At 42.7% G+C, this 20,003-nt stretch overlaps 1 protein-coding gene across 1 annotated transcript in view; it reads right to left on the bottom strand.

Annotated features, from left to right (window-relative positions):
- The window catches only part of LOC144481062 (dyslexia-associated protein KIAA0319-like), an 85,048-nt gene that overhangs the window by 39,001 nt on the left and 26,044 nt on the right, over positions 1-20,003 (bottom strand). The window contains exons 4-8 of the mRNA XM_078200715.1: positions 17,930-18,028; positions 8,996-9,093; positions 4,875-4,962; positions 2,081-2,173; positions 168-300 (exon numbers count right to left, since the gene is read on the bottom strand). Of these exons, the coding sequence (XP_078056841.1) occupies positions 168-300; positions 2,081-2,173; positions 4,875-4,962; positions 8,996-9,093; positions 17,930-18,028 (511 nt within the window). The remainder of the gene's footprint in view (positions 1-167; positions 301-2,080; positions 2,174-4,874; positions 4,963-8,995; positions 9,094-17,929; positions 18,029-20,003) is intronic.

The following is a 20,003-nucleotide window of genomic DNA, read 5'->3' on the forward strand; positions in this document are numbered from 1 at the left end:
CAAGTAGACCTCTCTGTCCATTAATCACATACATGCATTGTTCATAACAATGCCATTTTTATTCCCTTGGTATTTAGTTAAAAGGTGTTAAGTAAACAAGTAGAAACTAAGCTCACAGCAACACAAGACAGCAGCAGTCTCATTGAGCAATAGGCCGTATTAATTACCTAAAGGTGTAGTTACCAGTCACTAAGTTGGACAAATGAAGGATGGCAGTGTTTGCTGATGCCTTCTGCTCTCGCAGGGGACCTTTAATCTCCTCCCAGTGGTAACTCACGATCCTATCATCATCAGTACTTTCTGAAGGAAAAGATGTTCACAGCATCAATCCCGTTGGCCAACTTTGTAAATGCAGCACAAGAAACATTAATATGGTAAATTCTGACTGAGAATGGCCTGAACACATGGTTGTTTTACAACATGTATTGTGGTCGCCATGAAGTGGAGATGCCGGCATTGGACTGGGGTGGGCACAGTAAGAAGTCTCACAACACCAGGTTAAAGTCCAACAGGTTTATTTGGAATCACAAGCTTTCGGAGCACTCCCCTTTCATCAGGTGAGTGGAGAGTTGGGTTCACAAACAGGGCATAATAGACACTGGCTCAATTACAAGATAATGGTTGGAATGCGAGTCTTAACAGGTAATCAAGTCTTTACAGGTACAGACAATGCGAGTGGAGAGAGGGTTAAGCACAGGTTAAAGAGGCGTGAATGCGTGAACGCACATGAGGACGGCCTCAACCGGGATCTTGGGTTCATGTCACACTACCTGTAACCCCCACGATTTGCCTGGGCTTGCAAAATTTTACCAACTCTCCTAGCTTGAGACAATTCACGCCTCTTTAACCTGTGCTTAACCCTCTCTCCACTCACATTGTCTGTACCTGTAAAGACTTGATTACCTGTTAAGATTCGCATTCCAACCATTATCTTGTAATTGAGCCAGTGTCTATTATGCCCTGTTTGTGAACCCAACCTCCACTCACCTGATGACAGAGCAGCACTCCGAAAGCTTGTGCTACCAAATAAACATGTTGGACTTTAACCTGGTGTTGTGAGACTTCTTGCTGTACTGTGATCGATTGAGGCTTTTGTAGGAAATAAGTGATAGCTTTCAAGACAACTGTCCACACAAAGTGTACACAGTTAGTACACTGGCAGATATCTAACTCCCCCACCCAGATGATCGCCCCCCCCCCCTTGCCCCCTTCCATTCCCCCCACAGACGATCACCACCACGTTCCCCCCCTCCCCCAGTCGATCACCGCCATTGTTCATCCACCCGCCCCCTCCCCTTGGGTCAATGCCACCCCATTCCCCCCAGTTGATTGTAACCACCCTGTTCAAGGCTGACTTCACCGGCAGATCAGGGTTTTTTTTTTATTCATTTGTGGGACATGGGTGTCGCTGGCTGGCCAGCATTTATTGCCCATCCCTAGTTGCCCTTGAGAAGGTGATGGTGAGCTGCCTTCTTGAATCACTGCAGTCCACGCTCTGTGTGTTGACCCACAATGCCGTTAGGGAGGGAATTCCAGGATTTTAACCCAGCGACTGCATAAAAATGGATAGATATATTTCCAGGTCAGGATGGTGAGGGGCTTGGAGGGGAACTTGCAGGTGGTGATGTTCCCATGGATCCGGTTAAATCACGAGCGGTGAGAAACCGGGCGCAAACCAGGGTTTTTCCCTCTCTTGTGAGCTTACCGGCTCGCCAAGCCAATCAACAGGTGTGACGAGCCGGTAAGATTGCCTCCCCCACCCCCACCCCCACCCCCAACCCCCAGGTTTCTATCTCACTGCTATTTGTAGAACCGTACTGTGTGCAGATTCAGTGTGACAATTTCTACATTACAACAGTGACTGTGATTCAGAAGTATTTTATGAGCTATAATGTATTTGGGGACATCCTAAAATGCTGAACAGATCTATATAAATAAGTTCTCTTTCAGTGGTACAGGGAGATAGTATCAACACAATGACCGCGATACTCCAGAACAATAGATTACACAACAATTTTTTCAGGAAGATAATGGCCCTGTAAACATTGTATTTAGTGATTTTGATGGTACTGTTACTTACGACTGCCATCAATAAATGTTGAGGTTGTAGGCAGGGAAACGTCTTGTACCCAGGGTGAGGCGATGGCTACTGGAGCTTGATTGACACGAGGAGCTTTGGGGAAGACATACAACACATCAGCAGGAGTCTCACGTTACTTGCATTTTTTATGTTGAAATAGAAAGACACAGTGGGACAATTTTATACCAGCAAAATTAATGACTTTGTGTGGTGCAATTTTCTCCTGTAAACTGATACACATTAGCTCTGTGCCATTAAGTGCCAGCTATAACTCAGTCTGAAGCATTCTTGCCTCGGAGTCAGAATGTTTTGAGTTCCTTTTTATTCATTCATGGGACGTGGGCATTGCTGGTTGGCCAGCATTTATTGCCCATCCTTAGTTGCCTGAGGGCAGTTGAGAGTCAACCACATTCAAGGCCGACTTTAGAGACATGAGTCTAGATTGATACTCCAGTGCAGTACCAAGTGGTTATTGCACAGTGCACACTCCAAGAAGAGCCAGTCAGAGCCCCACAATGCCTCTTTTCAGGATGGCACACTATCAGGCCAGAGGCCAGCTGACAGCTCGACTGAAAGGCAGCGACACCAGGTGGCTGCTGCCAGTATAATCCCCACCTCAGGCCTAGAATCATTGCTGAAGCCAGGCTAGAGGCCAGTGATGACAGGAGGGCAATGAGTTCTCAACAGGTGCCACTGCTCCCACCACCAACCCCCCAGCTTCCCAATGCCAGGCCCTTCGATCAGACACTGAGTGCCTTTAAACAAAGACCCCTCTGGGAGCCTGCAAGCAATTCCGCACGAATTGGCTTGTTCTCCTCCCTACATGGTGAACCCCATTCCCACCGCTCGGTTCATACCAATGGCAGTGGGATGAGATCCTTAAGTGGACATTAATTGCCCACTTAAGTGTCTTAATTGATAGTTTAGTTTAGTTTCTTTATTATTGTCACAAGTAGGCTGACATTAACACTGCAATGAAGTTACTGTGAAAATCCCCTAGTCGCCATATTCCGGCGCCTGTTTGGGTACACTGAGGGAGAATTTGGCATGGCCAATGCACCTAACCATCATGTCTTTTGGACTGTGGGAGGAAACCGGAGCACCCGGAGGAAACCCACGCAGACACAGGGCGACAATGCAGACTCCACACAGATAGTAACCAAGCCGGAAATCGAATCCAGGTCTCCAGCGCTGTGAGGCTGCAGCGCTAACCATTGTGCCACTGTGCCGCCCATGGTGGGACGGGAAGGCAGTCTCTGGGTCTTTCCACAAGACATAATTGGGGTGGAGACAGGAAGGTGGTAAGGTTCCCACTGCCTCCTTTCTGCCTGATTAAATGCCCCTGCACCACCAAACCCATGAAAGGAGAGGGCGCAAGATTCTGCCCACCATCTTTTAGATGAGATATGACTACCCTCTCAGATGAATGTAAAACACTTCATAGCACTATTGCAAAGAAGAGCAGGGCAGTTCTCTCTGGTGTCCTGGCCAATATTCACACCTCAATTATAATTAAAACCGATGATCTAGTTGTGGGACCTTGCTGTTGGTTGCTGTGTTGAACTGACCTTCACGGTGAAGGTTAACCTTGAGGTTCTCCCTTCTAGCCAAAACTAGGCACACCTCCCAGCTTTGTTTAAATCTTCATGAACTTGGTCTCTTCAACTGAGCACGAGCTCCCACCCACATTTTGCATGGTGTGCCACAGACACTGGCTGCCTCTATCTCTCTGCTGTCTCTCAGATTCTTGGAGGCTGACCTATCTCTCTCTGTGAGTGCAGTGATAACTTAGAAAACTCTGAGCCAATACTGCAATGACTGGCTAGGGACTCTTCCCCTCTCAAAGCCTATCTCCTTGGCAACATGAATCACGTATCCAGGTATATATGCTAATTAGCTATCCTGCGGAACCCCAATTCCATCCTAGCATGAAATTAAATAATTTAAGGTATAACCATTCATAAAGTCTGACATTTCTAACACCTCCCTGTGAGAATGTCAGCACTGCTGCTTCACAAATCTAAAGTATAAATGCAACTAATAAAAGACGGAGAATGATCCCATTACCAAAACACAATTGTTTTTAACTCTATAAAGGAACCTTTTCTGAGGTGGGAACAGTAATAATTATCTAAAAAGTCATTTGTTTTCACGCAATTTACAGAGCATCAATAATGTGGAAATTCATGAAATTCATGCAATTCATGATAGGGGTTACTGTACTAGCCAGCGATTGAGCTGGCCAGCAATCGGGAAGCCGGCAGTGCGGGGCTATTGCGCATGTGCCGATCCTGGAATAGCCCCCACTCCTGATTTTTAATGATATTTACACTAGTGCATTCTACAGTGCACAGAGTGTGGGAGATTCATTGTGAAAATCCCGCTTAAAAAAACAGCGGTGTTTTCTCCACTTTTTACACACATTCGACACTTAGAATTTTTGGGGGAGAATCCCACCCTATATCTTTGAAAATATAATTAATATTTTTAATGAGTGCACTGTTCCCTTGGGTTCCAACAATCCATAATAATGCACAGGTTCACGACAAACACTATCGTGAGATGGTACTGGTTGCTTTAATTACTTGAAGCATTTGCAAAGCCTCTGTGCCGAAGGAGAATGTAAAGGATGTTTACATTCATTCTCGTGACTTTCTTGATATGGACTGAAAGGCCAAGAATGGATCCTGTCAACTCCATTAATCACTGGTGATTAGTTCAAACTGAAGAGGAAAAGGATCTGACAAAATGGTTCCTCGTTTGCTACTGGCTAAAGTGTGTTGTCAGTTATTACCAGGCTTCACTGTGACGTTGATGAAGCTTTCTCCATAAGCGCCATCTCCAGATACACAGACCCTGAAAACGTACAGACCATCCGACAACTGAAATTGAAAAGAGGATTATATAGAATAACAAAAACACTTGCAGCATAGAAACAAGTTATTCAACCCATTAGATCCGTGCTGGTATTTATGCACCTTCCACCTCCTTTCACCTTATTCTATTTCATCCCATCATTGTATCCTTATATCCCTTTCTGCCTCACGTATTTGTCAAGCTTCTCGTTAAATACATCCATACTATCACCGCCAACACCCTAAACTCTCACCACTCTGAAGGACAGTAAGAAGTCTCACAACACCAGGTTAAAGTCCAACAGGTTTATTTGGAATCATGAGCTTTCAGAGTGCTGCTCCTTCATCAGGTGAGTGGGCCACTCACCTGATGAAGGAGCAGCACTCCGAAAGCTCGTGATTCCAAATAAACCTGTTGGACTTTAACCTGGTGTTGAGAGACTTCTTATTGTGCCCACCCCAGTCCAATGTCGGCATCTCCACATCATGACTCAGAAGAAAGAATACAAGACCTTCAGACATTTATCGTACAGTTTGTTGGGGTTAATTAGTCCTGCTTTCCATTTTATGCCTGTCTATAATTCATTTGAGGATATTCACAGAATGTGAACACAATAATTTCATTAATTTTATATCAACAGTAATTTCGCTAAACAATGGGCAGGATTCTCCAGCCGTTTGCTGGCGGTGAGATTCTCTGATCCTGCCAGCAGCGCACCCCCTGCCCGTGGGTTTCCCAGCAATGTGGGGCAGCTCCAATGGGAATTCCCATTGCGGGACCGGAGAATTCCACCACCAATGAATGGCCTGCTGCCGAGAAACCCACGGCTGGGAGGTCAGAGAATCCCGCCCATTGGCTGGAATCCTCTGGCTATTCACGCCGGCGAGATTCTCTGGTTCCACTGCAGTGAAGGGAGATTTGGCTGAGTGCCAAACTCCCCGTCCTCACTTGCAGCGGTGGTGGGGCATGAACGACTGGAGAATTCCAGCCCATGTCTTTATTCAGCACACTATTACCCATGTATTGAAGAACCAGTAAGAAGTTTAATAACACCAGGTTAAAGTCCAACAGGTTTATTTGGTAGCCTGTTTATTTGGTACCAAATAAACCTGACGGACTTTAACCTGGTGTTGTTAAACTTCTTACTGTGTTTACCCCAGTCCAACGCCGGCATCTCCACATCTTGAAGAATCAGAACAGTGCACGATACAATATGAACAGAAATCCTGTACTGAATAAAAAGGTTATCCAGCTCTAAGAAATGCTCTAATTGCATGCATATAATTGCTGCCAGACACTCTTGTTATGGGGAGCAGTAGGTTAGACACTGGTTTTCCATCTCCTTTGAACTGATGGCCAGACTGATGGGATTTGAAATTCCTTTCATTCACTGGTAATAAGGCTCCAATGTGCAGTTAATTTAGGCAGTGGCATTCAATTTGGCATCATAGACAGTCGTTGCAATCACTTTCTCGGACTCTCAGAGAAATATTTGTTTTCCTATTGATAGGGGAAAAGTTGACATAAAATCTAAACCTTAGAATCATAGAATGGTTACAGCATAGGAGGAGGTCATTCGGCCCATTGTGTTCATGCTGGCTCTCTGCAAGAGCAATTCATCAAGTTCCAATTCCCCACCTTTTCCCCAAAGCCCTGCAAATGTTCCTCCTTAAGACAATGACGCAATTCCCTTTTGAAAGCACTGGTTGTCTTTGCCTTCACCACACACTCAGGCAATGCATTCCAGATCCTAAACACTTATTGAGTAAAAGAAAGCTTTCTTGATGTCACCATTGTTTCTTTTGCCAATTATTTTAAATCAGACTCCTCAATCCTTCCACCAATGGGAATAGTTTCTCCTTATCTACTCTGTCCAGATCCTCCATAATTTTGAATAACTCTATCAAATCTCCTCTCAAACTTCTCTTCTCATCCACATAACTAATATTCCTCATCCCTGGAACCATTCTTGTGAATCTTTTCTGCACTCAATATCTTCACATCTTTCCTAAAGCGTGGTGCCCAGAACAGGACTCAATACTCCAGTTGAGGCTGAACCAGAGTTATAGAGTCATAGAGGTTTACAGCATGGAAACAGGCCCTTCGGCCCAACTTGTCCATGCCGCCCAGTTTTTACCACTAAGCTAGTCCCAATTGCCTGCATTTGGCCCATATCCCTCTATACCTATCTTACCCATGTTACTGTCTAAACGCTTTTTAAAAGACAAAATTGTACCCGCCTGTACTATTACCTCTGGCAGCTTGTTCCAGACACTCACCATCCTCTGTGTGGAAAAATTGCCCCTCTGGATCAATGGCAATGTTGTATACAGGCTTAACAAAACTTCCTTGCTTTTGTATTCTATTCCCTTATGCATAAAGTCCAAAACCCATGTGCTTTTGTAAGGGCACTCTCAACCTGTCACCTTCAAGAATTTGTGCAACGATACTCCAGATCCCTAAGTTCCTCTTACTAAAATGCATCACTTCACACTTCTCTGCATTAAATGTCATCTGTCACTTGTTTGCACATTCCACCAACCTGTTTATGTCCTTTTGAAATTTAACACTATGCTACTTCCAAGTTTTGTGTCATCTGCAAATGTTGAAGTTGTGCCCTGTACACCCAAGTTTAGGTCATTAACATACATCAAGAAAAGCTGGAGTCCTGGTACCAATCCTGAGGAACGCCATCTTAAACCTTCCTCCAGTCTGAAAAACAACTGTTCACCTGCCTTTCTTTTTATTAAATTGTTGGAAGAGAAGTTGCATTTTCACAAATCAACAGCAAGAAATTTGCCTGGAATAAATTTGCCTATTCCTATATCTTATAATAAAATACATTAAAAAATACAGCGTATATGATTTTGTAGCTGTCATACTTTGATACAAAGGTAAAACTATTTTAAAACGTTAGACATTTCTGAACTCAAGGATTCAAAGGTGAAAAATTTCCTCAACAAAACAATTAAACTCTGAATGACCTTGGCTCTTACTATGTGGACCGAGGAGGACACAGATTCACCTGAGCAAAGTAACTAATTGCACATTCCAATGGGTTAAATGGAACCAAAGATCTTCCTCCATTTCATACTTACTGTCCTAAACTCTCACTTTGGAAACAGTAAGGATCTCACTAAATACAATTGACTTGATAATCAAATAATGTTCAATGAATGACCAGGCAGAGGCTATGCACAACTTTTTAAACAATCAAAATGTTGCCCATTTGCCTTGGGTTGAAAACTCTCTACCTTTCTAATTTAAGAGAATTCGAAGCTGAAAAATAAAATGAAAAGTCATTAGATATGATTAATAATCGTTTTACTTCCTTATCAAAGAGGAACACTAGAATTGTCAGCATTTAACCTGGCCCACATGTGTCACATCACTACCAGCAACATGGCAATGTTCCATTACTGTAGTAGCCATCACTGGCCTGTCACGGGTATGGTCACCTCTCTGCGGCAGTATTATCAATAAAACTGAACACAAAACAAACCAGTAAGAAAGAAAAAATTATCGGTATGCACAACTTTTATGGCATTTTGGATCTTTTTCAGATCTACTTACAGTGCTCCCCACCCAGCCAAAATTAACTGGTGAACAGAGAAGTATTGTTCTTATATTAACAGTTACTCAACTGAATGCCAACATATCTGCCAACAAATCCCGTTATTAGCTGCAATCATAGCTGACAGGAAATCATTAGGCTTGATTTCACAGCACTCATGTTTCTGTCACAAGTTTGCATGCAACAGGGGAGGAAGGATCTGAAACATTAGAACTCATGGGAAAGAGTTTTCAAAGGTCTAAATGATAGACTCTTAAAACTGGCTCAAGGTATCATTGGCACTTGCGCCATAAAAGGGAGGCTTCATCATGTTGTGGATTTCAGGAAATTACAGTGATCTCACATAGAACCAACCTTCCTGCAAGGTCCCACCTAAAACATAAATGTAGCTTTCAATTTCAGCTGATCAACATATAATATAACCATTCCCACATATAATATAGCCACTTCCCATGTTTTATTTTAATTGATTTTCATCCTTTTACCTGAGATAGCTTCAGTGTTGGGGAGTCCTTGCCTTCCATTACACCCTCAAAGTCCACAGGATGGCTCACTAAATTCCATTGATAACTGTAATGTGTTTCTGAAGAGAGGAGAAAAAAAGCACCAATAATCAAGCATTGTGCATGCAAACAAGCAAACTGGCCAAGACCTAAAAAAAATGGCTAGAGTCATACTCCAAATCCAAATCTTTTCTATCTATATTGCCTTAACACCTCTTCCACCAGATTGCTGCTTGCAGATATAGGCTGGAACTTTCCGGCATTTCACACCCCGCTGCCAATGCAAGTGAGGATGGAGATTTTGGCACTCCGCCAAATTTCCGGCCATATTCCTTAATGACGTGTGAAGGGATTAAAATGTCTAGGTCAATATTCATCCTTCACCAACACCACTGAAACAGATGGTCTGGTCATTTTCATATTGCTGTGTGCGGAATCTTTGTGCAAACTGGCTGTCCCTTTTCCTAAATTACAACAGCGACTGCACTTCTCTCAATTGATTACAAATTCTGGATGCCCTAAGGTTGTGTATGAGACTATAGAAATATCAGATTTCTTTCTATTTTATTAGAAGGCACAAATCTTGAAAGAACCACTCGTGCAGAAGTCTGAGGAAAGTTTTATATTGTCAGGCTGTAGGGAGCACCTTCCAAACCCACAACCACTACCATCTAGATGGACAAGGGCAACACGTGCCTGGGAACACCACCACCTGGAGGTTCCCCTCCAAGTCACTCATCATCTTGGCCATCACTGTTCCTTCACCGTCGCTGGGTCAAAATCCTGGAATTCCCTCCTACCAGCACTGTGGGTGTACCTACATCTCAGCGGTTCAGGAAGGCAGCTCACCGCCACCTTCTGAAGGGCAATAAATGCTGGCCTAACCAGTGATGCCCACATCCCGTAGAAAGATGAATTTTAAAAAAACAAAGCAGAACACTTCAAATCAAAGACGTGATGGAGCGAGCATTACTCTGGGAAGAGATTCCTGGGTGGATAAACACGGGTCTTAGGGAAATCAACCCAATCAATCAAAGGCACTAAGATAAAAGCAAATCACTGCGGATGCTGGAATCTGAAAAAGAAAATGCTAGAAAATCTCAGCAGATTTAACATCACCTGTGGAGAGAGAACAGAGCCAATGTTTCGAGTCTGGATGACCCTTTGTCAATATGTTAGCTCTATTCTCTCTCCGGATGATGTCAGATCTGCTGAGATTTTCTATCATTTTCCATTTTTGAATCAAAGCAACTAATTTGTAGAAAATTGCCCCAAGATGGACAAGCAAGCCCAAAGACTAGTCATTTGTTTAAGAGGCAGAGGGGGGAGAACAGATAATAACTATGGGTTGATCTATTAGCTAACTTCATAAACCTATCCTTTCCCCCACGTCCCTATCTTCGGTTAACAAAAAAATCTATCAATCTCAGATTTAAAATGAGTATCTGACCTAGCTTCAGCTGTCATTTGTAGAAGAGAGTTCTGCCCAAGAGTGCAAGAAACTACAAAGGGTCGTGAATGAAGCCCAGTCCATCACGCAAACCAGTCTCCCATCCATTGACTCTGTCTACACTTCCCGCTGCCTCGGAAAAGCAGCCAGCATAATCAAGGACCTCACACACCCTTGACATACTCTCTTCCACTTTCTTCCATCGGGAAAAAGATACAAAAGCCTGAGGTCACGTATCAACTGACTCAAGAACAGCTTCTTCCCTGCTGCCATCAGACTTTTGAATGGACCTACCTCACATTAAGTTGATCTTTCTCTACACCCTAGCTTTGACTGTAACACTCATTCTGCACCCTCCCCTTTCCTTCTTTGTCTGTAAAGCACGCAAGAAATAAAAGTATACTAATACATGTGACAATAATAAATCAAATAATAAATTTCTATCAGCTTTTGAGTGTAAAGAGGTTTCCTAACTTCTCAACTGAGAGACTTGGTTCTAATTTTTAAGGCACGCCCCTCAGTCTTAAACACCTCAATCAGTTTCTCTCTATCTGATCTGTCCTAACCAGTTAATATCTTCAAAACTTAGATCAACTCATCCCTAACCTTCTAAATTCCAAAACAAATGCAACCCTGGTGTATGTAATCACGCTTCATAATTTAACCCTTGGATTCCATGATTTATTCTAGAAAATCTACACTGTACTCCCTTCAAGGACAATGTATAAAGAGATTAATGAGAATGGTTCCAGGGATTAGATCTTACAATTTTGTTGACAGATCACAGAAGCATCTTAGAGCAGTGAAGGTGAAGAGGAGATTTGATAAAAGACGTTTAACATCACTAATGGCCGGAATTCTCTGGCTGGTCACTCCCCGCCTCCACTACCAGAGAGGATGGAGAATTTGACACTCAGCCAAATCTCCATTCACTGCAGCGGGACAGGAGAATCCCGGCTGCGAGCGAGGTCAGAGAATTCCAGCCAAGGTTTAGGATAGAGCAAAAGAGAAATTGTTTCCAATGGCTGAAGTGCCGATGTCAGGAGGACAAATATTTAGGGTGACTGACGAAAGAATGAGATGTGACATAAGGAAAAGAGAAATATTTAATGAGTGGATAGGATTTAGAACGCCTGATCAGGTGAGGGATAGTTAAAGTTTATTTTATTATTGTCATAAGTAGACTTACATTAACACTGCAATGAAGTTACTGAATATCCCCTAATCGCCACACTCCGGCACCTATTCGGGTACACTGAGGTAGAATTTAGCATGGCCAGTGCACCTAACCAGCACATCTTTTGGACTGTGGGAAGAAACCAAAGCACCCAGAGGAAACCCACGCAGACAATGTGCAAACTCCACACAGACAGTGACCCAAGCTAGGGATCGAACCCGGGTCCATGGCGCTGTGAAGCAGCAGTGCTAACCACTGTGCCACCATGCCGCCCAGGATATGGATTCAATAGTAGTCTTCAAGAGGGAATTAAACAGAAATTTGAAGGAGGAAAGATTGTAGGTGCGGGGAAAGAGTAAGAGGGAGCGAGATTAACTAGACTGCTCTTTGAAAGAGCTGGACAAGTTTCAAAAGTGTGAATGGCCCCCTTCGGGACTTTTCTATGATTCTATCATTCTTCCTAATGTGTGGTTCCCAGAACTGAGCACAGTGTTAATCAGGGCTTTGTATAATTGTAGCATAACTTTTACCCTCTTATATTTATAAAGCTCAGTATTCAATTAGTCTTTTTAATTTTCTGTATCCATCCATGTTATTTCAATGAACTGTGTGCACGGACCCCTTTGACCTTCCATGGTTTTGTAGCTTTTGTCCATTTAGAAGCATTCTGATCTATCCTTTTAAGATCCAAAATGGATGACCTCATTCTCCTGAACTGAAATCCATTTGTCACAGTTTTGCTCATTCACTCAGTCTATTTATACCTCTTTCTATTTTTTTTCATTTCTATTTATCCTACTTACAATGTCACCTATCTGTGTCATCAGAAAAGTTGGATGAGTGGCTTTCTATCCCATCATCTAAACTGTCAATAAAGAGTGAAGATCCAACATTGATCATTGTACACATTGTCGGCCTTCTTCAGTCCTCTGCTGAGGGCCAGGTCTGACCTACAATACATGACCTCCGCCACAGGTAGGGCAAGGGGGAAGATCCCAGGTCCACCCCAGCTGGAACAAGGGTTGAACCCCACGTGTTGGCACCAATTTGATCCATAACAACTGTCCAGCTAACTGAGCCAAAACAGCAGTTTGATTTGTTATGGCAAAATCCACTTTGACGTGCATGTTATAGTCTGGAGCTATGGATAATGATGGTCAAAGCTCCCCCTTTTTTCCATCACATGGCTGGCCAGGAATCTCTCCCACACTCACCATCTGTCAGTGGCATATATTGGAAGGATGTGCAAGCTGATACTCCACCTGTTTGGTTGGGTTAAGAACACACCTTCCTAGTCTTGTGATGGGGAGTGAACCCAGAGCATCCAGCTTAGATGCAGGGACTCTACCCATAGGTCTCTTCTACCTATTAAAGATAACTTGCCAATTAGATTATCTGTTCAATACCCTATGCTCTGTATCCTGTGGCTCAGCCTATTTCCCAACCAAGTCAACAATTTGCCTTCAAATCAGTAAGATTTGATTGGCCATGCTAAAAACAATTCTCCCACAGTGTACCCGAAAAGGTGCCGGAGGGTGGCGACTTAGAGGGTTTTCACAGAAACTTCACAAGCCTACTTGTGACTTGAATAAATCAACTTTAAATTTAAGAAGAGGTTTCCACTCCTGAGGTGCAGTTGTGTGAATTCAATAGCTGAAGTCAAATATCAGAGACGTTACAGGATTCTCTCAAAGCAATGGACTTCTGCAGGTTGCAAAGTTAGTTCTTTGCAGTCTTGTTACCAGGAAACAGTTTGCTGTGTTGGTAGACTTGACAAGGAATCAGCTCGGAGACCTTACAATGTTGCAGTGTCCGATTCTTAAGGCATGGATGTGGCTGCCCTTTCTGCTGCTGCGACTGTTTCATCTTGAAGATTAAAAGGGAGATCAAAATGGCTTCTCTACCATGTGGTTTCTCACAGTCTCCTTTCCCAAATATGGAGTTGTGCTTCAGTGGACCAACCACAACCTGGGCTATTGTTTGCAGACATTCACCCTGGGGGCTTGAGACAATCAATCACTGTCTCAGTTTCAAAATGACCCATTCAGGTTAGGAAACACCTTTTGGATGGTTTCAGGAGATGAATAGTGACAATTCTTGGTCTGTATTGTGTTCTTTAGTCCTGGAGACTGTACAGTAGATTGAATCTACCGATCAACTCAGAGAACTCTCGGCAGCCATCTTTAGCAGCATTTTAATATCCAATTTTAAAAAGAGAAGCCAGTTCCAGAAGATCCCACAATGAATACAGTTTATGTTTTATGTATTATGGTTAGGATTTGCCTTTACTGGGCACAGCAATGATTATTTTTAGCAACCCCCACCAATACCCCCCATTCCTACCATTTACTCGTGACAGTTTGCGGTGGTCTAAATATAATTACTCTCTCCCTCCTCATATCACCACAATTTGAGTCAGACTGGCTCTGCTTTTGGCATCTGGTTTAAATTATACATTAGAAAAAACTGATAGCTTATCACAGCTAACCCATTTTATTCTTTGCTTCCTTGGTTCCAACTTACTAACATTTCTGGAGCACAAAGAAGGACTTAACCTTTACAAACTTTAACGAAGAATGACACCGGATCATCAGATCCCCATCACTGCAAAAACATGAACCAACCTCAACTGGGCAACTGAGTTAAACTGAACTCTTCAGGCAACACCGAGCAATGAATATGTGCTAAAGACAGATGTCAGCACTTTTTCAGCTCATCATCTCAAAACTGTCTGCAAAACTCACACAACCTCAACAATACTTTACAAGCAAAAGCAATGCATTATTTCACAAATATTCAAGGGTTTGGTAATGGATAAACATCTAAAAATATGCAAGTAATGATTTGTACTGTGTTCAATTGCTTAGTCATAGAATCCCTACAGTGCAGAAAGAGGCCATTTGGCCCATTGAGCCTGCCCCGACAACAATCCCACCCAGGACCTACCCCAGTCACCTCACATATTTACCCTTTGTCCCCCTGACATTAAGGGGCAATTTAACATGGCCAAATCAACATAACCCACACAACTGTAAATTGTGGAGGAAACTGGAGCACCCGGAGGAAACCCATGCAGACACGGGGAGAATGTGCAGACTCCACACAGACAGTGACCCAAGGCCGGAACTGGACCCGGGTTCCTGGCACTGTGTGCTTGTGTGGCTTTTGCTACCAAATAAACCTGTTGGACTTTAACCTGGTGTTGTTAAACTTCTTACTGTGTGGTAGCAGCGCTAACCACTGTGCCACCCCGTGAAGGAGATATTTGCATTTCAAGTCATCCATTAATATTTGGATAATTCTACTGTGCACACCAGGTTAGGCTGCAAGACCAGCAAAGTTCTGTGCACTAACTGTTTTAAAAGTTAAAAAAAAGTTTGATTAGTATTTTAAGTGAAATTTAGCTTAATGGCATTTCAACTTAGCTGGATGTCAAATCTAATACTATGCACTTTCTTGCTTTATACAAAGTACCTGTGCATTGTCAACAGTTCCTGGATTCAGAAGAAGTTGCTGCTGAAGGGGTTGTTTTTCCAAGGCTGGTGATGAGCTAGGAGCCAGATAGATGGGATGTTTTACTCCAACCGTACCAAACCTAGGAATGCTGGCACTTGGTGACCAGAGAATTAATATTTGTTTAGCATCGTGGGTGGAATTTTCTAGCCCCATCATGGTGGGGACATGGTCGGAAAATGCAACGAGCCATTCGGAAGTTTATATATTTTGGTGGGACAGGATGAAAATTCCGGCCAGTCTAACCCACTCCAGAAAATATCTGTTAATTAGGGATTCAATAACATTCTGTAAAAAGGTTAGTTCATTGATTACTACATAGGACTACAATATATGGCACAGAAACCTACCGTTCAACCCAATCTATTTATGCTCCACTCAAGTCTCTTTCCTTACCTAAATCTATTGTTGTAACCCTCTATCCCTTTCTCCTTCAGACATGTCTAGCTTCCCTTTAAATACATCTTTACTATGCACTTCAAGCAGTCTCTGTGAGCATGATTGCCACCTTCTCACCATTCTTTGCATAATGAAGTTTCTTTTAAATTCCCTGTTCGATTTCTTTGATGGTTATCTTATATTGATGGCTTCTAGTTATGACATTCCCCAAAAGAGGAAACATTCTCACTTTATCTACTCTTTCAAAGCCTTTCATAATTTTAAAGACCTCTATTCAGTCACCCCTCAGCCTTCTTCTTTCAAGAGAAAAGAGACCCACCCACCTGTCTATAGGATGACTTGATGGCACAGTGGTTAGCACTGCTGCCTCACAGCGCCAGGGAGCTGGATTTGATTCCCAGCTTGGGTCACTGTCTGTGCAGAGTCTGCACGTTCTCCCCATGTCTGTTGGGTTTCCTCCGGGTGCTCCGGTTTCCTCCCACAGTCCAAAAGATTGGCTGGTCAGGTGCATTGGCCATACTATCCATACTATTGGCCATAAAATATGACCATCCCTCAGTGTACCTGAACAGGCGCAGAATGTGGCGACTCGGGGATTTTCACAGTAACTTCATTGCAGTGTTAATGTAAGCCTACTTATGACACAAATAAATAAACTTTAAAACTTTAAACTGTCCTTTCCTGATATGTAAACCCATGCATTTCTAGCATCATCCTTGAAAATCTTCTCTGCACCCTCTCCGGTACCTCTATATCCTTCCTATAACAGAATACTGCAGCAGTCCTGTTGCTAAGTGTGGTCTAATTGAGGTTTAATATAGATATAGCATAACATCCTAACTTTTAAATGTTATGCCACTGAAATAAAGCTTAGTGCTTGGTTTCCTGTTTTTATGGCCTTGTTAATCTTTGGCATTACTTTTAGCAATGGTTGCATTTATGCTCAAATTCCTTTGCTCCTCCAACCTACCTAGGCTTGCACCTTCCAAATAATAAGTAACCTCCCTAATCTTTCTAGAAGAATGCACTACCTCGCATTTATCGGTTTTGCCAAGTTAAGTTTATTAACTTTGTCCCCTAACTTGTTTTTGTCATCCTTGTATTGTCTATCCCCATCTGTCGCCGCGCCCCCCCCCCCCCCCCCCCCGGACCCTTGGCCTTATCTTGGCTACGTTATCTAAAACTTGGCAACGCTGCAGAGAGCACGTTAATCCAACTCCTGGTAGTGGTCCAGTTCCTGTTGGGCTTGCAACAGCCCCTACCCAAGCTCCTCAACCTCATACACTGGTCTTCTCGTCTGCTAGCTCAGCCGTACTTCTGCATCTGCGCACAGCACCATTCATACTTCAGGTGACCTGAAATTTCTGACTCTCAAAACCTTTCAAAATGGCACAGTGGTTAGCACTGCTGCCTCACAGCACCAGGCACGCGGGTTCGATTCCCGGCTTGGGTCACTGTGTGGAGTTTGCACATTCTCCCCGTGTCTGCGTGGGTTTCCTCCGGGTGCTTCGGTTTCCTCCCACAGTCTAAAAATGTGCAGGTAAGGTTGATTGGCCATGCTAAATTGCTCCTTAGTGTTAGGGAGGTGTTGGGGGATTAGTAGGGTAAATATGTGGGGTTACAGGGATAGGGCCTGGGTGGAATTGTTATTGGTGCAGGCTCGATGGGCTTCCTTCTGCACTGTAGGTATTCTATGATTCTACCTGCCCATTCCACGTTCAATGCATAAACTGCAGTATTGCTGTTTGAAGTATCAAAATTCAGAGATTAAATATTAATTTGGAATTAAAATGTCAATAGCTGCATTGTATTTATATATGGTACACATTTTTGTGAGGAAATCCCTATTCAAAGTGATCTGGTGTTAAGTTGCTTAAAGTGCTTGGGGAGAGGGTTTGAGATATTTGACTGACCACATCTGTGATAATGTGTCACACTACAAAAACTGGAGCAGAAAATCTAGGCCGACATTTCAGGGCAGTTCTGAGAGAGTGCTGTACTGTCGGAGGCAGCATATTTCAAATCTGTAAACAGTGTACGAAACCTTTTTCAACCTCTCGGGTGGATTTAAAAAATGGCACAACATTATTTACAAAGAGCACAAGAAAGCTCCCACTAACCTAATCCCACCAGAACCAAATGCAGATCTACTGTATGTATAATAAAATGTGGTTACTGAGCCTATGAGAAATCAGACAACTCTCCCATCATCTTTATCACCAACAGTTTGTCAAACATCTGGTGCTCTGCCACGTTGGGCATGTAACTTTCCTCCATCAACAATACACAGATTGGAGCTGGCATAGATGGCAAGCCTGAAATCGACCAAGTGTTGTCAAATACATCATGCATAATTACATTCCAATGCAAACCTCACCTGCAGTTGGTGTGGGGACCACAAAAGTATTCAGCTCCACAGAATTTTTGGGTTGAGTGATCACTATATTACTTCCAGCTGATACAACCAGTTCCTTCACTGTGGGAAAAGAGAAAGGAAGAAAGAATAAAAACTTGTTCAGCAAAAGTAACCAATATAAGTGCCAGCCGCCAACTTTTCAGATATATATAACTGCCTCGCATATTCAGGACGGTATCTGTGAATCAGTGAATAGCAAATTCTGTAATGGGTTCAATTCCCTAACTACCAGCAATTGACCAAATTTAAAACACAGCACTGAAAGATAATCTGGATACATCAAAATAAGAGGCACATTTATTTAGCATCGTTCAAGACTTCTTGATGTCCAAAGTGCTTTAACAGCCAAAGTACTTGTAAAGTGCAGTCTTCAAAGTAATATCATGGGCTGTGTGTGAAAAGCTGTTTGTAAACACTGCCTTGGGGAGTTGCATTTGTATCTATAAAAAATAAGCAAACATACTGAAAACTGGTCATCTAAAATGCAATGTTTGGGTAGAGACATCCTTCAATTTTAAGCTTTATAAGTAGAAAACATAATGCAGAGTTTAGAAATTTTAAAAATGTATTGTAATGGGCATATTCCATTGATCCCAAGGCTAGTTTTATTAGATTGAACATCAGTTAATAACAAATATTCCATATTTTTGGATGGGCAAGAAAATAACTTCGTTGTTTCAGAAATCTTGAGATTGTGAAAAGTGCTACATAATGCAATTAAATCCTCTCAATAACTTCTAGCTTTAATTCTGGTCCAAATCAGCTGGTATGATGCTTACAACAATATCACAGGTCTGCAAAATGTCAGTCTCTGGATTTTGTGTTTCTATGCTGGAACAGAAGGGATTGTGAATGCTATATGCCACTATTCAGTACCTTAATATCTAATTAGCCTTATTTATTTATTATTGTCACAAGTATTGTCACAAAACATTAACACTGCAATGAAGTTACTGTGAAAATCCCTTAGTCACCACACTCCGGCACCGGTTCGGGTACACTGAGGGAGAATTTAGTATGGCCAATGCACCTAACCAGCACGTCTTTCAGACTGTGGGAGGAAACCGGAGCACCTGGAGGAAACCCAAGCAGATACGGGGAGAATATGCAGACTCCGCACAGACAGTGACCCAAGTCAGGTTAATCACTTTGACAAGGTTGCATATGGTTTCTTTAAGCCAGACAACTTTTGCCGTCATTCAGATAACAGATGGTAAAACTATGGGATAAAATTCCTCCTAATGGAAAATGTTTTTCCTCCTCCATTACTAACAATCATTCAACAAAATTCCAAAACTGCCACCTTTGAAAGCGATTTGATGAACAAGCAGTTAGCAACACAGAAAATGAAACAGTCTTCAGTTATTCATCAAAAGAGGCATTTCATCCAGACGGCCAAAATCTTGGCTAGGTTTTTTGCAGGAATAATCTAGCATTCATAGTGTAAGGTATAATCTTCCTAGGCCAGACCGGAATGCAATATTCTCCTCCTCTGTGTGGTGGTTTTTTTGCAAACCGCACTATATATAATTTTTGCAAACAGGATTTTTTAAAAGTCACCGCAGTGCTGTTAGGCACGCTTGGCAAACAAATGCAGTGATTTACTGAGAATACTAGGGTGAGTCAGCTCTCTGCGAACACAGACACATTGGGGAGTGGCAGTCCACCTTTGACCAACAACTATCATTCAAGAGTACGGTGAAGGAATGGCATCAACAGTTTCGCCCAATGTTCTGGTAACTCAGCCGTGTGAGTGGAGATGACTACCTGCACAAGGAGAGATTAAGAGGGAAAGGTAAAGAGGCAATGATCCAAAAAGATCAAAGCAATCATTCCATTAATAGGCATCCTCTAATTACAAAACACAAGTCATGCACAGTGTAAAACGGTGTGCAGTTCATTGGAGAACACACACACGCCTGGCTGATGGGGAACAAGCACAGTCAAACTCTGCATTTAGTTGATCATTTTCATGGGCCAAAGCATTTCACTGCCAAATTCATTCTCTTGAAGAGCAGTGACTGTTATTGTTCAG

The sequence above is a fragment of the Mustelus asterias genome, chromosome 2 (genome assembly GCF_964213995.1).
Source record: "Mustelus asterias chromosome 2, sMusAst1.hap1.1, whole genome shotgun sequence".
Lineage (NCBI taxonomy): Eukaryota > Metazoa > Chordata > Chondrichthyes > Carcharhiniformes > Triakidae > Mustelus > Mustelus asterias.